Source organism: Dipodomys ordii, unplaced genomic scaffold (assembly GCF_000151885.1).
Source record: "Dipodomys ordii isolate 6190 unplaced genomic scaffold, Dord_2.0 Scaffold95, whole genome shotgun sequence".
Lineage (NCBI taxonomy): Eukaryota > Metazoa > Chordata > Mammalia > Rodentia > Heteromyidae > Dipodomys > Dipodomys ordii.
This window is the reverse complement of record NW_012267311.1, coordinates 4,165,095-4,184,604: the sequence shown is the minus strand read 5'-3', so window position 1 is coordinate 4,184,604 and position 19,510 is coordinate 4,165,095. Positions and strand designations below refer to the sequence as shown.

The 19,510-nt window shown below is 47.2% G+C and overlaps 1 protein-coding gene across 1 annotated transcript; it reads left to right on the top strand.

The window, feature by feature from the left end:
- Positions 1 to 1,870: 1,870 nt before the first annotated feature.
- On the top strand, positions 1,871 to 3,484 carry Sit1 (signaling threshold regulating transmembrane adaptor 1). Its single transcript, XM_013026604.1, has 5 exons — positions 1,871 to 2,049; positions 2,172 to 2,307; positions 2,394 to 2,452; positions 2,544 to 2,605; positions 2,697 to 3,484. Exons 1-5 carry the CDS (start codon positions 1,965 to 1,967, stop codon positions 2,928 to 2,930), a joined length of 576 nt encoding a protein of 191 aa, XP_012882058.1. The 5' UTR covers positions 1,871 to 1,964; the 3' UTR covers positions 2,931 to 3,484.
- Positions 3,485 to 19,510: the final 16,026 nt, after the last annotated feature.

Below are 19,510 nucleotides of genomic sequence, written 5' to 3'. Positions count from 1 at the left end.
CACCCAGCTATTAAAAACAAAACAAAAAAACCCACCTCTCTGTTAACCTCTTGAGTTACTTGTATTGGAGGCAAGTCACCTTGTCCAGCTCCTTGGGGATTTTTTTTTGCTTTTTTGTTTTGTTTTTCAGTCAGGATCTCACTGTATAGGTCCCTTTGCCCCAAAACTTAGAATCTTATTTTAGTCTCTATAGTGCTAGTTGGTAGGAGGACCCTATCCGAATGTAACAGCCTACTTGAAAACCAGTGAAAGCAAAACTGAAAAATAAGGCAAAGAAGAGCTGAGGGTATGGCTCAATGGTAGAGTACATGTTCAGCAACTTTAGGCACTAAGTTCAGACCCTAATACCACCCAAATCTATTGGCATCAAGGGCATGAGAGTTCTCTGGGTTCAACCATGTAAATGAGAATACCTTTAAAAGATAAGCAAGCCAGGTACAAGTGGCTCAAGCCTGTAATCCTAGCTACTCAGGTGGCTGAGATCTGAGGATCTTCGTTCAAAGCCAGCTTGGACAGAAAAGACCCTGTGAGACTCTTATCTCCAAGTAACCACTCTAAGACCAGAAGTGGCTCTGTGGCGCAAGTGGTAAAGCACTAGCCTTGAGTACAAAGAGGCTCAGGGACAATACCCACCTCTGAGTTCAAACCTCACAACAACCACAAAAGAAATTGTTAAAAAAAATAAAAGATAAGCAACAAAACATGCTAGTCTGAAGCTAGTACATTATTAAAACTCATCAGTGATCACAATAATTTAGAATTAAGATGTATAAAAAGATATTGGGGGAATAGTGTTTTGTCACAGATTTTAGAAATGCTCCAATATAGAGATAATTAAAAGAGACTGAATTTTAGTTGATATTATTTTTAATTTTTGTCAATTGTGGGGCTTAAACTCTGGGCCTGGGCGCTGTCCCTGAGCTCTTCAGCTCAAGGCAAGCACTCTACCACTTGAGCCACAGTGCTACTTCTGGTTTTCTGGTGCTTAACTGGAGATAAGAGTCTCAAGGACTTTCCTGCCTGTACTGGCTTTGAACTGTGATCCTCATATCTCAGCCTCCTGAGTAGCTAGGATTACAGGCATGAGGCACTGGCGCCCCAGCTTAGTTGATGTTATTTTTTTAAAGTCTCTACAGACAATATAATCCCTTATTGCCTAAAGTTGAAGGCAGGCCTTTAGTCAGTCCCATCCTTAGCAGGCTATTGTACCTTAAATATAAATGTATATTCTGAATGGAAAACCCTTCTGCCCAAGTCACTAGGGCACAAGGTTTGGCTGTCTCGAGGGTAGCAGACACTTGCAGAAGTGAACAGGGCAAAGAGGCTCAGTGTGCCAGGCGAGTCCTGGGGCAGAGATTCCTTTAAAGCAATTAACTGAGTGATGTGTTCTTAGCCACCCTACAGTGACAGTAGGATGCAAGGGGAGAATTTAGCTTCCTCTCTTCCTAGCCACTACAGTACTAACCATGACCATAGTCATCTAAGTGTATTTCCTTCTAGGACTGCCTGAGGCTGTGGAGGGGAAGCCATCCTGAACTGGAGCATGCTCATTGAAGAGGCCATTCTCCACAGGACTAGAGTGGGAGAGAAGGGGTGGCCACATCTTGTAGCAGAAAGAGTCCTTGTAGCCCTGCCCCATGCCAGTTCTGCCTTTCGGAGTCTTTCTGGGTTCACGTACACGTGGCACAGAACACTCAGGCCTGAGTGGGATTCTGATGAAGGAGGCCCAGGGCCGTGAGGCCTGAGGGCCAGGGACGTGCAGGAGCTGCCGGTGGCGCAGGTGCAGGCACAGGGCGGGGTCTTTGTTCTGGTGTTCTTTCCTCCCCTCCCCCTTCCTCCCCGGAAACCAGCAACCTTGCCACCACCGGTATTGGGGATGCTGAGCTGTGGGGGCCAGGCCCAGGGTGGGATGGGAGTAAGGGAGGCAGTGGCAGCTGTCTGGGCATGAACAGGGCAGGGTGCTTATGGATCTTGCAGTCAGACCAGCAGTGATGAACAGAGGGGACAACTGCACCCCCCATGGTGACGATGCCAATCTACTAGCGCCTGGTGAGCTGGGCGGGGCAGGGGCTTCTGGGGGAGGTGTCATGTGGCCCCATGTCCCACCTGCAGCCGTCAGGGGTAGGAGGTGGGACTGGGCAGCAACACCCCAATCTGCTCCCCTTCTGCAGGTATCCCCTCTATAACCCAGGCCTGGGGGCTGTGGGCCCTCTTTGGGGCCATGACGCTGCTGCTTCTCATCTCAGTGGCTGCGCGCTTGTCTCAGAGGGCCACTGGCAAGAGCAAGAGCCAACCCGAGCCGGGACGGTGAGTTGATGGAGGGCAGGAATGGGTTGATCAAGAGTTCCTTCTTAACCAAGAAGGCCTCACTTAGCTCCCAAACTGTGTTGCAGCCCCGGAGGGAGTGCGGAAGAGACTCCCCTCTATGGGAATCTGCATTATCTACAGACAGGTAGGATGCTGGGGAAGGATGGACACAGGGCAGGTCCCAATGGGACTGATTGGGGACAAAGAACTCACCAGATTCCTCTTCTCCATTCCAGGATGCCTGTCTCAAGAGCCAAGAGCAGACCAGCAGGATCCAGCTCCTGGAAGCTCCACCAGGGTGAGTTGGTGGGGCCAAAGGGAAGGGGAGGGAAAGAAATGGGGGCTTTTCCCAAAGGTCCACAGAACTTCTAACCAGCTTGTTTCTCCAGGCTGCAGAAGAGGTGATGTGCTACACCAGCCTGCAGCTGCGGCCTCCTCAGGCTCGGCTCTGCAGCTCTGGGACCCCCATCAAGTACTCGGAGGTGGTGCTAGACTCTGAACCGAAGCCCCAGGCTGCAAACCCTGAGCCAGAGCTCTATGCCTCAGTGTGTGCCCAGACTCGCAGGGCCAGGGCTTCCTTCCCAGACCAGGCCTACGCCAACAGCCAGCCTGCACCCAGCTGAGACCAGCCTGCCTCTGTGGACACATGTGGCTTGCTTCCGCATCACAGAAGCCCCTGCTGCCCTGCCTGGGGCATGCCTGTGCTCCAATTACCCCCAGGACATGGAGTCATTGCCTAGTAGCAGGTGGTGTCTTCTGGGAACTTCCTATCTGAGCTTCAATGGACACATCTCAGGGTAGGACTGATGCCTGGTTTCCTGACATGGAGGCGGCAGACAGTGGCCCCCTCCCCACATCTCTTTTCTGGGTGTTCCCTTCAGCCCGTTCTCTTCACTTCCTCCTCATTTTTAACCAGTTTAACCAGCCTGGCTCTTCTCTCCTCCCTCCCAACCTACCAGGACACCTCAGTGTCTCTTCAGGCACAGGAAGTGGGCAGGAGAGGAGGTAAAAGCCTGAGAGGATGTGGGTAGAATGCTTGGAAACCCACAGGCTGGAAGAGTCCTGGGACCTATGGACTAGAGAGGGATGAATCCCAAAGCTTGGCTTCTGATCCGAGAACTGTGGCAGAGTGCACTCTCCAGGTGGCTGTCTTTGATGTTCTGATTTCAAATAAAACTTCTCAAAAAGAAAAATAGTGTTTAGATTTTAATCTAGAGGCTGGAGACTTGCAACAGACACCCACTCCCCTCCCCGCAGGATTGGTGTGTGAGCTCTGCCATCTGCCACAGTGAACTGGTGGAAGGTGCCTAACTGGAGAAGAGGGACCAAGAGTTTGGTGCAGGGATGGAGCCCAGGTCTTCCTGTTGGTAGAAATTTACTCACAGCCAATCCATTGCCCCTTGGGTCTCTGACAAACTCAGCCCCTAAACTGCTTTTCCCTTCTATAACTGTGGCTCACCAACCTGCTGGGTGCTTCCAACAATTCCCCCGTTCATTCGCTTGTCCCCTGCAAGTCTCATCAGTACTCCTGTTTTGCATCATTGGCCCTGCCCGCATTCTGTTATCACTATGCTCCTCTCGTGGTGTTCTCTGGACCCTGTCACTCTGGCAGTACTGCCCCTGCTATCTCCAGTTCATTCTCTCTATGGTCACTGACAGCAGCTTTGTGTGTCACCACTTTCATTTTAATCTCTAATCAATAATCAATCTTCTCTGCCTGTCTACACAGCATCTGCTTTTGTTGTTGTTGTTGTCAGTCTTGGGGCTTGAACTCTGAGCCTAGGCACCATCTCTCAGCTCTTCAGTATTCTACCACTTGAGCCATAGCACCACTTTCAGTTTTCTAGTGGCTAATTAGAGATAAGAGTCTCTGGTAGCTAATTAGAGATAAGAGTCTTTCCTGTACAAGCTAGCTTGTACAGGATCCTCAGATCTCAGCCTCCTAAGTAACTAGGATTTTAGGCGTGAGCTACCAGCACCTGGCTCATTTGCTTTGTTTTTAAAGCAGCTTCCTGGACTATGTATATGCTATGCTGCCTTAAATGGGTTGGCAACAATATTGGAATTGTGGGCTTGGGAACCAGACCACCTGAGTTCAAATTCTGCATCATTTGCTAGCTATGCTGTTCTTAAGCAACTGGGTCTTGTTTCTGAATCTTTAAGATGGGAAAGATATTAACACTATTTTGTTAATGTTACTGTTGGTCATGGGGCTTGAATTCAGGGTCTACACTGCCTGAGCTCTTTTTTTTTTTGCCAGTCATGGGGCCTGAATGTGGGCCTGGGTGCTGTTCCTCAGCTCTTCAGCGCAAGGCTAGTGCTCTACCATTTGAGCCACAGTGCCAGTTCCAGCTTTTTTCGCTTATGTGGTGCTGAGGAATCAAACCCAGGGCCTCATGCATGCAAAGCAAGCACTCTACCATCGAGCCACTTTCCCAGCCCCTGCCTGAGCTCTTTTGTTCAAGGCTAGCACTCTACCACTTTGAGCCACAGGACCACTTCTGGTTTTCTGGTGCTTAATTGGAGATGAGTCTCTGCCTGGGCTGGCTTCAAACTGTGATCCCAAGCCTCCGAGTAGCTAGGCAAGAGCTATTGGTGCCTGCCCAATGCTTTTTTTTTTTTTTTTTAATTGAGGGCTGGGTGCAGTTGCCACAGATCTGTGATCCCAGCTATGCAGGAAGGCAAGGTAGGAAGATCAGGGTCTAAGGATGGCCCAGGGCAAGGTTTTACCTGAAAAATAACTAAAGCAAGTCTGGGCCTGCTTTAGTTACACTTGTAATCCTTGCTACTTGGAAGGCACAGATAGAGTTCAGTTCAAGGTTAGCTTGGACAAAATGCTAGTGAGAGCCCATCTCAATCAATAAACTGTATCTGATGGCTCACACCTGTCAGCCCAGCAGTGTTAGGCTCACCTTAGACAAAAAAAAGTTTGAGACTGCATTTGAAAAATAACTAAAACAAAAAAGGGTTTGGGGGTGCAACTCAAGTAGTAGAGTGTCCATCTAGCAAGTGTGAGACCCTGTTGTCAAACTCCAGTACCACCAAAACCAAAAAGTTATGTGAGGTAAATGAATTACCATTATGTAAAGCACTTGAAGACAGTGAGTGTTCAGCTGTTCCAGAAATTATCTTTAAAAATCAGCAAAACAATCTCTAGAGGAGAGGTGACTTTTAGCAGGGGCATGATACATAGGGACAGTCTACCAGAAGAATGGAAGGACAGAAAGCAATTCAGTGGAGTTGCTGATGGCAATTCATTCTTCATGATGATATGAGAAAGAACAACAGTAGGATGAGGTTGGTGGATAGCATAGACAGAAGCCAGGTCACCCAGAGTCTGTAGGCCTTTACAAAGGGTCTGGCCTCTATCTGGGAGGAGAGAGGGGATGAGTGAATGTTTTAAACAAGGGATGGGCACAGTCAGAAGGCAGCTAGCTGCATTGCTGCTCTATGTCCTGGAGGCAGGCTGAACTGTGAGCTCTGCAGAGCTCTTGGGAAGCTGTTGCAAAATGTGGTAGAAAATGGAGGCAATGGGCTGGGAAGGTGGCTCAGTGGTAGAGTGCTTGCCTTGCATGCCTGAGGCCCTGGGTTCGATTCCTCAGCACCATATAAGCAAAAAGAAAAAAAAGCCGGAAGTGGTGCTGTGGCTCAAGTGGTAGAGTGCTAGCCTTGAGCTGAAGAGCTGAGGGACAGCACTCAGGCCAAGAGTTCAGGCCCCACAACCGGACCAAAAAAAAAAAAAAAAAGAAAATGGAGGCAATCACAACCATAGGGTGGAGAGGAGGTGATGGATTAGAAAATGTTCAGGAGATTTAAAAGAAAGCCCCACCTATTATACCCTCCTTTCTAGTTACACATCCCAACCCCATCTCAATAATACAGCCAAGCTCCAACCCATCCAGCCCACCACCTCCCTCACCGTGGCAACACCACACACACTTTATCCGTTTGGCAGCCCCTTCCACCTTTCTTGCAGCCTCTCCAAGTCCATCCTTTGCTCTGGCCAAAGCTGTGATGTGATGAACCCTTTCTTAGCTTCAACTTTCCACGGGGGACAGGAAACACGATCTCCCTTTAAGCCTGAGCCCTGAGCCATCTCCACCTACGGCTCTGTCCCGCGTGACAGCGCTTTCTGAGGTCTTAGGAGCAGAAGAAGGGGGAAATCGAGGTTTTTACGTCTAAGCTTCTCTTCTTCCCACTTACAGAGCCCCAAAGATAACCAACCATAAAGCAGGTAACCTCGCACTTGACGGTAGGGTGGTTTTCCATGGGTATTGTCCCCAGTAAATTCAAACGGCCCTGGGTTGTTCTTAGCCCTCTGAGGACCCCAACCTGGGCCTCCTCGCTAGGAGGCACTCAGGTCATGATTAAGGGCGTGCAGGTGGGGCTGTGTGGGAGGGAGGGTGGTTGTGGGGGCGGACACAGGATGTGGCAAGCCACCCGCAGGGGCTGTTCTGAGACATGCTGTGCCTCTAAAGATGGATCGGGGTGCCTGCGCAAAGAGAATGTGTGAGCTTCAGCCTGGAAGAGGCCGTGTTGGAATTCACGTCCCCTGGGAATCAAGGTTGAAGGCTCTCTGTCTCTAGAACCAGCTCTTCCAGCCTGCACCGGGGTTGCTCAACGCGAAGCCCCAGCGTCCTCGCCTGGAGAGCTGTGGCAGTACCACCACGTCTGCGCAGGCGTATTGAGGCCCTGCCCGTGGCATCCTGGGAGTTGTAGTCCCACGGTTTGGAACCCCTCCCAAGTTTAGCCCAGGATAGCTCAGAGTCCCAGGCCTCAGAATTCCAGATCATCTGACCACCAACTCAGTCTTGGAGTAACTCATTAATTGAATTTGTGTAAAATGACTTTTTTCCCCGTCCGTTGTGGGGCTTGAACTCAGGGCCTGAGCGCTGTCCCTAAGCCTCTTTGTGCTCAAGGCTAGTGCTCTACCATTTGAACCACAGCACCACTTTTGGTTTTTGAGTCGTTAATTGGAGATTAGAGTCTCTTGGGGACTTCCCTGCCCAGACTGGTTTCAAAGGCAATCCTCAGATGTCAGCCTCCTGAGTAGCTAGGATTACAGGCATGAGCCACTGGCACCTGGCTTTTTTTTTTTTTTTGAACATGTGGCTACAACAAAGTGTAATTTGAAATTTGCTTTCCTTCCTGTTCTGGAAGCCTGGGTTCCCTTATCTTCTTTCTCCTCTAGGGCCCTTGATTTTGTTTTACCTTCTTGTCTCCACCACTTAAATTTTTCTCTGTGCAGGCCCTCAGGACACAGTTCCTTGAATCTGGGAACATACAGCTCCAGCTAGTCAAGTCTCATCTTACCAAATACCTATTTATTTTGGAGCCCCAGGTGCTTTCCTTAGTGGATTTCTTTACCTTGGTAGTATATGGCTCCAGTTAGAAGTGTCCTCTCCTGGGGAAATTTGGGGGGGGGGGAGCCGGGAGGGCAGACTCTTAAGGAAGTCACTAAGACCTTATGGGCATGTTTTCCCTCTTTTTGAGATCTCATTTTTGAGAGTGGGGTTAACTTAAGACCTGAAGAGAAAGGATCTTAGAGATAAAGTTTCATCAATAGAAGTTCTTAAAGAATTACTTAAAAGTGAGAACAGCCCCTGAAGCTATGCAGCCAAAGCCTTGTTCTGTGGTCCATCAAGATGGGGTTAAATTCGAAAATGGTTTTGGCTACAGGAGAGGAAAGGCCAGAGACAGGCCAATTTTTTATGACTTCATTTGAAACCCTGGATCCAGCCACACCCAGAGCTACATCTGTCTGCTAAACTTTTCAATTATATAAGTTCATAAATGCTCTTTTTTTGCTTCAGTAAAAGTTGGGTTTTCTATTTCTTATGACCACAAGTTCTGACTAATGCTGTGGGCAAAGACCAGCACACTAGGGCCAGACGAAGATACTGAATCATTGATCTCTTCACTTACTGCTTAGTTCTTCAACTTTGAATTTAAGTTCAAAGTTCTCCTTTTGAATTTAAATGCATGATTGTGCCTGGTTGCTGGCCTGTCTCCATTTTGTCCCTCTCTGGTTCTAGAATTGTTTTTAATATTTTCCTTCTTGAGTCACCTTCATCTGCAGTTGCCTTGGATTCCTAGAAGGACAGGACTGATAAATAAGTTTATGACAAGGGACTGAAACTACCCCAAACAATCATAAGCCTCACAGGACAGCTCCCCCACCTCCAATGAGGGTCATTTATTCCCCATGATGATGAAATCTCAGGGCAGGAGTCATTCCCTGAGGGGACCCTTAAGTGCTGGTAGTGATAACCACTTTTCCAGAAACCTTGCAGAACCAAATTAAGATGATGACCTGCTCTGTCAGGCATGAGCCACTGGCACCCAGATTAAGATATGGTCTTAATCTTATGCTCACTATAGAAACCAGTCACAGTTCTCTGTTAGTCTCTTGTTGAATATTTCTGGAGTTGGGAATTTCACTTCTTTCCAACCTTTTTTTTTTTTTGTTGGTCATAGGGCTTGAACTCTGGGCCTAAACGCTGTTCCTTAGCTCTTCAGCCCAAGGCTAGCGCTCTACCACTTGAGCCAAAAGCACCACTTCTGGTTTTCTGGTGGTTTATTGGAGATAAGAGTTTCATGACTTTCCTGCCTGGGCTGGCTTTGAACCGCAGTCCTCAGATCTCAGCCTCCTGAGTAGCTAGGATTACAGGTGTGAGCCATTGGCGCCCGGCCCAATCTTTTTTACAGATAGAACTTTGAGAGTTTTGTTTGTTTTGTTTTGATTTTGTTCAGGTAATGGGGGCTTGAACTCTAGGCCTAAAGCTCTCCCTTGGCTTTTTGCTCATGGTTGGTGTTCTACCACTGGAGTCATACTTCCACTTCTGGCTTTTTTTGCTGGTTAATTGGAGATAAGAGTCTTGAATCTCTCTTTTCTTCCTTCCTTTCTCCCTCTATATCTTCCTTCCTTCCTTCCTTCCTTTCTTCCTTCCTTCCTCCCTCCCTTTCTCCCTTCTTTCTTTCCCTTTCTTCCCACTTGTCTTCTTCCCTTTCCCTTCTTTTCTTTTGGCTGGGCAAACCTTTACCACTTAAGCCACATTCCACGTAGAACTTTAACAATTTGGAAAAAAATCTGCTTCCTTGTCCGTTTTCCTCTGGGTTGCCTTTTTAGCTACAATCCTAAAATTCATCTCTTTTCTGGCTGTGATGGCCCTCATGAATAAATAGCATATCATTTTCCTTCCCAAGAAAAACTTTTTAAAGTTCCTTCTTTTGTAGACCTTATTTGTATTACTCCCTTGATGTTTTGCTTGGCTAGCATCCTTTATTTCCTTTTCTTTTTCTGGTTGGTCGTGGGGCTTGAACTCTGGGCCTGATGCATCCCTTCTTAACATGTAAGTCTAAGAAGTGAACAGGGGAGTGGAGTATGTGGCTTACTGGTAGAGTGCTTGTCTAGCATGCCTGAAGCCCTGGGTTCAATTCCTCAGTACCACACAAACAGAAAAAGCCGGAAGTGGTGCTGTGGCTCAAGTGGCAGAGTGCTAGCCTTGAACATAGAGAGGTTCAAGGACAGAGCCCAGGCCCCGAGTTCAAGCCCCAGGACAAAATGCATATAGGGCTTTGGTTCCATACAGTGGCAGCATCACTAGGCCTAGTTGTAGGGGTACCTATTGTAAGTCTACTTGGGCAATATGGAAGCAGGCAATGGGAACCCCAGAACAATGGCTATGGTATGCTGGCACCTCTGCAGTGCGGGGGCCTCAGCAACAAGTAAATGTGGGTCCTCACGCTCTTCCTCTTCCAACAGTGTGACTCAGATACTTTGTCCATCTCTGCTTCTTTGTGCACATATGAATTGCTTCCACTTTGCAATTCGCTTCCCTATCCTTTAATGTATATACTTTATTTATTTATTTAATTTTATTTTTGGTGCAATACTGGGGCTTGAACTCAGTGTCTGGGTGCTTTTTTTGCTCAAGGTTGGTGTTCTGTCACTTGAACCACAGCTCCACTTCCAGCTTTTTCTAGTTAATTGAAAGTAAGAGTCTCACCGACTTTCTGACCTAGGCTGGCTTCAAACCTCAGTCCTCAGCCTCTTGAATAGCTAGGATTACAGGTGTGAGCTATTTCTTCTTAATAACCAAGTTTTTTTCTCTGTGACTTTGATTCGATGTTTAATGGTAGAAATAGAGTGTAAACATGATCTAAGACAAAATAAAGGGCTGAAGGTTTGTGGTTCAAGTTGCAGAATACCTGCCTACAAATGTGAGGCCCTGAGTTCAAATACCAGAATAAATAAAAATTTTAGAAAAAATTGTGAATTTTTAAAATTTTTTATCAAACCCTGCTAAACACAAGCTTTACCCCTCATCCCCTGGGAGGAGTTTTGGGTGCTAGAAATGGGGAGGAGAGCTGGGCCATGGTGGCTCACGCCTATAATCCTAGCTACTCAGTAGGCTGAGATCTGAGGATCATGGTTCAAAACCAGCCCGGGGCAAGAAAGTCCATGAGACTCTTATCTCCAATAAATCACTAGAAAACTGGAAGTGGTGCTCAAGTGGTAGAGCATTCGCCTTGAGCTGAAGAGCTGAGGGACAGCATCCAAACCCAGACTTCAAGCCCCATGACCAACAACAACAACAAAAAAAAAAAAAAAAGAGAGGAGATGCTAGAGAGAAGAGGCCAAGGTTGTTGCTAAACATCATAGGGGAGACACAGAACACACAAGGAAACATTGCTCACCTAGAGTTAATAGTGCTGAAGTTCAGACACCCTGATATGGTGAGTGAGAGGAAGGTGCCTCCTCACTCCATTTCTATTTCCAGAGACAACTATTGTTAATGGTTTCTGTTTTTCTTCTTTTGGTGACTATCATATTATTTTTCAACTAGTATTTGACTACTTAGAACACGGGGAGGAGTAGAGGTTTAGGCTTGCCCTTCCACACCTCATTTAAACACTCCTGGAGTAGGCTAATAGTTAACTGGGTTCATCTGGGCTCCCCACAGAGAGAATTTGCTTCCTACAAGCAAATACTGGAAAAAAAACAAAAAAACCCTGAGAGTCAGGGCCTTTAAGAAGAAAGCAAGTCCCAGAAGCAGTCTGCTTCCCAAGGATAATTAATAGCTTTGCAGGGTCACCCTGGTTCCATTCAACTCTAATGGTAGAATGAATTTCTTACCAGACAAACCAGAGAGCAAAGAGACCTGCCTACACAGATGGATGGTTTCCTGCCAGAAACGATGAGATCCTGGAAGCTCAAACGCAAAAGATTGCCTTAAACTAGGAAATGTAATATCAGAACTAGAAATTCCCATAGATGAATCAAAGAAGAGGACAGACATTGCTGAAACAACCCCCAAACAAGTTCTTTAAATTAAATAGAAGAAGTATCTCAACTGAGTGTGATAGTGACTGCTGATACTCCCAGCCCCTAGGAGACGGAGGCAAGAGGGTCATGAGTTCGAGGACAGCCTGGCTACGTGAGGAGAGCCTGTCTCAAAAAAACATAACAAAATAAGAAATATATAAAAATATATGATGAAAATATAGAGATGCAAATTCTGTGGTAAAAGATGAGACAATGGAAGAAACCCATATAACCTGACCTGGAAGGGCTGTGTTCTCGAGGAGAGAGAGGCACAGGACAGGAGAGGTCATAAATGATAGCATTTCCCTGCGTGGAAGAAAGATTTAAGTTTCAGATTAGACTGATAGGAAAAGACCAACATTCAGCCATACAGGTAAAAAAAAGTCTGGAACTCAAAAGAGACAGGAAATTATGCCCACTTTTGTCCAGAAAGCGAGTTCTTTCTTCTCATTAGCAACACTAGAAGTCCAAAGGCAGTCAAATAGAACGTTGGTCTAAGAAGAGAAAAGGCTTGTAGCCAGACACCGGTGGCTTACACCAGCAATCCTAGCTATTCAGGAAAGATTTTGAGAGTGGAGGTCCAAAACCACCCCAGGTAGGAGAGTTCACTAGACTTCATCTCCAAAATAATCAGCAAAGAGCAGGACTGGGGGTGGGGCTCAAATAGTAGAGCACCAGCTGAGTAAGTGCAAAGCCCTGAGTTCAAACTTTAGTACTGAGAAATAAAGTAAAGGCCTGTAATGTAGACCCAGTCCAGGAGGAATAAAACCTGGCTGAAGGTTTACAGAAGTCATGAGGCACCCCATCTGAGAAATACTTTTTTTTGGGGGGGGTCCAGTTATGGGGCCGGAACTCTGGGCCTGGGCACTGTCCCTCAGCTTTTCAGCTCAAGGCTAGCACTCTACCACTTGAGCCACAGTGTCACTTCCAGCTTTTTTCTTCTTGCTTATGTGGTGCTGAGGAATCGAACCCAGGGCCTCATGCCTGCAAGGCAAGCGCTCTACCTCTGAGCTACCTTCCCAACCCCTGAGAAATACTTTTAAGAAAATAATTTTAAAAAACCCAAACCAATGCAACAACAAGGCACCATTTGGAAATCAACTTTACAGTGCCGGGAATGTGGTTTAGTGGTAGAGTGCTTGCCTAGCATGCATGAAGCCCTGGGTTTGATTCCTCAGCACCACAAAAAAAAGAAAAAGCTGGAAGTGGTGCTGTGGCTCAAGTGGTAGAGTGCTAAGCCTTGAGAAAAAGAAACTTAGGGCTAGTGCCCAGACACTGAATTCTTTTTTTTTTTTTTGGTCCGGTCATGGGGCCTGAACTCTGGGCCTGGGCACTGTCCCTCAGCTCTTCAGCTCAAGGCTAGCGCTCTACCACTTGATCCACAGCACCACTTCCAGCTTTTTTTCTTTTTGCATATGTGGTGCTGAGGAATCAAACCCAGGGCATCATGCATGCAAGGCAAGCGCTCTACCACTGAGCCCCTTTCCCAGCCCCAGACACTGAATTCAAGCCCCAGGACTGGCAAACAACAACAACAAAAATCCCTTAAAAAAAAGTAAAGAAATGAATTTTACAACTTGTGAGGGGGAGAGTTGGTGGGGAGGGAAAGTGGGAGAAAAACGAGAGAGGGGGTAACAATGTTCTTCAAGAAATGTACCCATTGCCTTACTTATGTTACTGTAACCCCTCTGTACAACACCTTTACAATAAGATTTTTGTGTTTTTTTTTTTTTTTTTGTCGGTTGTGGGGCCTGAACTCTGGGCCTGGGCGCTGTCCCTCAGCTTTCCAGATCAAGGCTAGTGCTCTACCACTTGAGCCACAGTGCCACTTCTGGCTTTTTCTGCTTATGTGGTGTTGAGGAATTGAACCCAGGGCCTCATGCATGCAAGGCAAGCACTCTACCACTGAGCCACCTTCCCAGACCTAAAATAAGATTTTTTTTTTTAAAAAAAGACTGATGAAATAACAGATGAATCAGAATAGAGACTTTAAGATAGGGGAAGATGAGAAGAGGAAAGAAGCAGTGCGGAGCAACGAACCGTGATCTATATATTCATATCTAACTCTATAATGTGTAGTGCACTGTCTAAACAAGAACTCTTGAAACAAATGGAACACACTGCAAGGGAAATTCTAATTTATATCTAACTTATATCACAATAAAACTGGACCCAGGTGGCAGGGATAAAGAGAAGGTAGGAGTGTCTAGAAGTGTAAAGGGTGAGAGACAAGAGAAGGACAGTGAAAGTAACCTAACGGTCACATTTCACTGAAATGGAGAGGAAATAGAAACTAATTAGAATATTATAGAAATAGTGGTTTTTCTATTTTTGTGTGTCTGTGTGTGCCAGTCCTGAGGCCTTGAACTTAGGGGTCTGGGTGCTGTTTCTTAGCTTTTTCCACTTAAGGCTGGTATTCTACCACTTGAACCACAGCTCCACTTCCAGCTTTTTTTTTTTTTTTTTTTACCACTTGAACCACAGCTCCACTTCCAGCTTTTTTTTTTTTTTTTTGGGTCCGGTCGTGGGGCCTGAACTCTGGGCCTGGGCGCTGTCCCTCAGCTCTTCAGCTCAAGGCTAGCGCCCTACCACTTGAGCCACAGCGCCACTTCCGGCTTTTTTCTTTTTGCTTATGTGGTGCTGAGGAATCGAACCCAGGGCCTCAGGCATGCAAGGCAAGCACTCTACCACTGAGCCACCTTCCCAGCACCCACTTCCAGCTTTTTAATTGGAGCTCATACTCTTATGGATTGCCCTGGCTGGCTTCAAACTGTGATCCTCAGATCTCAGCCTCTTAGATATCTGGGATTATAGACATGACCTATCAGCACCTGGCTACCTTTTGAACTGTTGTACATAGACTATCATTAAACCCAAACTCTCTCTGTCCTATGCTTATGAAATTCTGATTTTCTTTTGAGTTCCAATTTTGTTTTTCCATAAATGCTAGACTTTGTTCTTGGAATGCTTCATAATGTGGTTTGGAGCCATCATTTTGCCCTGCTGAAATGTTTGAATCTTGGGTTTGCCTTTCTCTTTAGCACAAGTGAAGCTGTCCTCTGTGTCACTATGCAAGGCAGGGCCAATGAGTGCTCTGGGGTATTCACCGGAGACCTATCAGCATTCTTTGATTTCAGGAATCAAAGAGCCACAAGTCCCTTTAATCGTACTATCAGATGGCCCATAGTTCTTTCTCCCTGCTGACTCTGAAGCTATTGTGATGGATTCTTCATGATCCCTTTGTTACATTTTTGCCTCCTCTCTTCAACAATCACTGATGGAGGCCTAGCCTGGCTTGCATTTTACATATGGGAAATTATGATCTGCCCACAGTCACATACTGTATGAGAGAGCTGGCCTTCTGATCTGCAGAATCATGCTCTTTTGATTCCATCTTGCTTTTCTGCACAATTCAAGGAATTCATCTCTTGTTGCTTTAACAAATTACTGCAACGGTGGCTTAAGCAATACAAATTACTTACTTCAAGTTTTAAAGCAGGGCACTGGTGGCACATACCCATAATCCTAGCTACTCAAGAAGCTGAAGTCAGAGGATCTTTATTGGAAGCCAGGCTGGGAAGAAAACCAAGGCTCCATCTCCAATTAACTATTAAAAGAAAGCTATGCTGGGGCATGGCTGAAGTGATCAAATGCTAGCTGTGAGCAAGCAGAACACGTAAGCTTCAGACCCTGATCTCAAGCGCTAGTTCTGGCAAAAAAAAAAAAAAAAAAAGGTGGAAAGGAAAATCTGTTTCCTTGAGTTTCTACTTTCCAGAGGCTGCCGGGATCCCTGGATCCCCTTTCCCCCTTCAAAGCCAGCAAATGAGGGTTGAATCCTCACAACGCACCTCTCTGACCCTTCAGGAAGCACTTCCCTCCTCCTGAAATCTTTTCCCAAGGCTAAGAAAAGTCCTCTCTTGGGGGGAGGGGGGAGGCTGGGAAGGGATGGGAAGGGTAAACAAAGGAGGAGGCTGCAATGCTTGGTAAGAAATGTACGCATTATCCTGCCCATGCAATTGTAACCCCTCTGTACAGTATGTTCACAAATAAAATAAAATAAAATTTAAAAAAAAAAGAAAAGTCCTCTCTTTTAAGTGAAACAGGATGAACTCCTCTCTAAAAAATCTTCGGTAAAGCGGGAAGGGGGCACAGAAATGGAAGGACACAGGGTGAACAAATGCAGCAGCGGTACTCACTAGACATTATGTTGAAAATGAACTATACAACTTGTGGGTGAGAAGGGGAAGGAAAAACTGGTAGTGAGAAAAGGGGCGACACGGTCCAAAAAGAAACGTACTCATTACCTGACATGTAACTCTAACTCCTCTGTACATCACCTTTATAACAAAAATAAAAAACAAAAAGCCTTCGATGAGGCACATTGACATTTTGTCAGGTAAATGAACTATTCATGGGCTTCAGCAATTAGGATATGATCATTTTTGTGAGGCTGTTATTCTCTGTTACCCTGTCAGTAGATGAGGGCTGGCAGAGGCCAGTGGGTTACAGTGATGGCAGACAGATATAACCTGACTCAGTCTTGGGAGACTTCCCTGATTTCCATGTTGACTGGACTATACCAGACAAGCCCCTTCTCATGCAGTTCTCTGAGTGCCCTCACAGTTGGACTCCTTTCCCTGGTCAAGTCCCACAACCAATACATCCAGTATAAGAAGCAGTGAATAGATGGGGAGAGGGAAAGAAATCTGCTTTGGTGTTCGTCCTCTTGGATCTCAGATGATGACTTTTTGGACCCGGTAAAGCTGAAATGTGCAACACTCACACTTCGCTCTTAAAAGCCCCAGTGTTTCTGATATTTAGGCAGTAGATATTATCCATACAAGAGGATCACAGAAGGAATTGCAGAATGTCATGAGAGTATGACACTATCCCCAAAAGGACCAAAGAGGAGAGAAATACAGACCCCACCTGGAAAAAAAAAAAGCCAAGGCAATGAGGTGTGCAGTGTAGCCAACCATCTGGGTAACTGTGTTGTGAGCCCCTGTGAGGGTCTTGTTGGCTGCATTCCTGCCAATTTTGCTTTTGATTGCATAGTGAAGTGTGGCTTTGGCATTTTAAGGAGAATCCAGGTCATGTTCGCCTGTGTATTGGTTTTGAAAACTGGGACATTTTCTGCAATTTATGAAATTCTTGAGAATTTCCACTCTGCCCACCTCACCCTCCACACCACAGACACAGTGCCCCACCCATCCCGGCTGCCAGCTGCTCTGGGCATTCATTCTTACTAGCCCCTTAGGCCTCCAGGGAGTAATCTGCACCCACTACTATTTGTATCTGAGGGAGGTCCTGTCAGGGTGCCCCAGGGAGGGGAGCAGCTGTTGGAAACTTTAATCAAGCGGGGACTGTCAACAGCTGCAGGGACTCCTTAGGAAACAATGAACTTCAGAAAGGAAATAGTTGTAAAATCTGTTGCCATGACCTATGACAACTTGTGAAAATGATCTCATTCCTGCTGTGACAAAGGTAACCACTCTCAGGCTGGATGTCGTGACTCACGCCTGCGATCTAGCTACCTAGGAGTCTGAGAGCTGAGGACTCTGGGTTTGAAACTAGCCTGAGAAGAAGTCTATGAGACTTCTTTTTTTGTCGGTCATGGGGCTTGACCTCAGAGCCTGGGTGCTGTCCCTGAGCTTTTCTGCTCAAGGCTAGAGCCACAGCTTCACTTCCGGTTTTCTGGAGGTTAATTGGAGATAAGAGTCACATGGACTTTCACTGGCTTCAAACTGTGATCTTCATATCTGAGCGTTCTGAGTAGCTAGAATGTCAGGTGTGAGACACTGGTGCCTAGCTTTCTATGAGGCTCTTATTTCCAGCTAAAAGCCAGACATGGAGTTATAGCTCAAGTGGTAACACACCAGCCTTGACTGAAAAAGCTAAGGGACAGTGCTCAGACCTTGAGTTCAAGCCCAGTTTGCCCCCTGGCTCCCCCCCGCCCCCCCAGGATGAGTCCGTGTGTCTCATCCTTCAAGCAGGCTGTGACAGCGCCTGCGCACACAAAGCTCTGGGGATGCGTGTGTACATGTGAGCACTTGCACCAGCAGGTAGATACTTGCCTCTTCTCAGAGACACTCCTCAAATGACAGGCGTGCTACTCTGCCTCTGGGGCAACTTTCTTCCGAGTCGGCTGGATGGCCCAGCCGTGCTGGCCTGCCACACATCACGGGTCACATAGGCTGTTAGTGTGCGGTGAGGAGGGCTCTTCCCTTTCCCCTCTCCACAGCTGCCTAGGGCTTTCTGAGGGGCGGAGATGCCCCCAAAGGGGTGGATTTTTCTCATCCTCAGATCTTCTCTGGCCTTAAGTCTTTCCCACTCTCAGATGCAGACTCTTTTGGAGTTCCCTGGAAGGGGCACTTCCCAGTGAAAGAACATCTAAGGAGCGCCAGTGGCTTCTTCCCTTCTCTGTCTTTTTCTCTCTTCCATTAACTGGGCTCTCACCACTTATAAGGATCTCTGAGCCCCTGGGGTCTCCCCCATAAATGCCTCTTTCCTTGGGCCTGGGTATAAAGGAACAATCTTGGGGTGTGAATATCAGTATTGGAGACTGAATCCATTGCATCACATTCATACTCTCCCACTGAGCTATTCCTCCATCCTGCAGTCCCTTTTAAAGGATAAATCTTGCTAAGAAATCAAGAGGAAAGGGGCTGGGAAGGTGGCTCAGTGGTAGAGTGCTTGCCTTGCATCCCTGAGGCCCTGGGTTCGACTCCTCAGCACCACATAAGCAAAAAGAAAAAAAAGCCGGAAGTGGCGTTGTGGCTCAAGTGGTAGAGTGCTAGCCTTGAGCTGAAGAGCTGAGGGACAGCGCCCAGGCCTAGAGTTCAGGCCCCACGACCAGACCCCCCCCCCAAAAGGAAAGAAATCAAGAGGAAACTGCTCTGTCTAGGAGGAAGTCATAGCCTTTCTAGAATCCTGGCACCTCAGCCCACATCAGCTCCCTGGCTCCCCACAAGAAACATGAGGTTCAGGGCTGCCAAGCTTCCCAGAAGTGCCTAACCACGTGCCCCTCCCCCTCAGCCAGGCTGGTCCTGGAGTGTGCCTGCCTTGTGGGATCTGTCTGCTGGAGTCAGCTCAGGTGTGGAGACACAGGGTGTCACGAGGCTGGCAGAGGCAGGATGGTAGGGGTAAGGGCTGATTGGTCACAGGTGTGACCTGATAGATGGGGGGTGAGGAGGCAGGGAAAGACTGTGGAATGGAAAAGTCTGGGATGTTTATGGATGCAAAACCAGTTTGGCTCTGTATTCTCCTCAAAATAAAAGCTGGCACAGGCTGGCACATTCCCAGCAAGAGCTTCTAGTGATGACTTCCTTGTAGCGGGAGAACTGGGAGCTAAGTGGGAGGGCAGCAGGGTACATCCTAAGAATAAAACCTCAGGATCATGGGGATGATAGAGGATATGAGCTACAAAATTAGGAATCCCTTTTGGGGAACCCATGTGCCTACTGGAAATTCCAAATGATGACATGTGAAGGAGGAGAATGGAGCCTTAATCTGGAGCAATAACTGGGGAGATGTCAGAGGTGAGCACAGAGAACTCCCGTTACCCCCCCCCCCCCCCCGCCAAGCAGCTCCAGCCATGAGTAGTCAGGAGGGGAGTGGAAAGTGGAGATGATAAGCAGGAGGACTGTGTGGAGTCCCAGCAGTGTAGAGGCCACAGTGTGTCCATGATACAGCAGTGCTGGACCCAGGCCCAGTCCGTGCTCCTGCGCTGTGGACCTCAGGGTCCCTCCTCTGCACCTATAGGTTCCGCACAGGGATGTCTCTGCTTCACTGAGCCCATCTGTCAGAATCTGGTCCACTTCTTCCTCTTTTGTGACTGGTAGTCACAAGGCAAAGTGCAAAACCACACAGTCACCA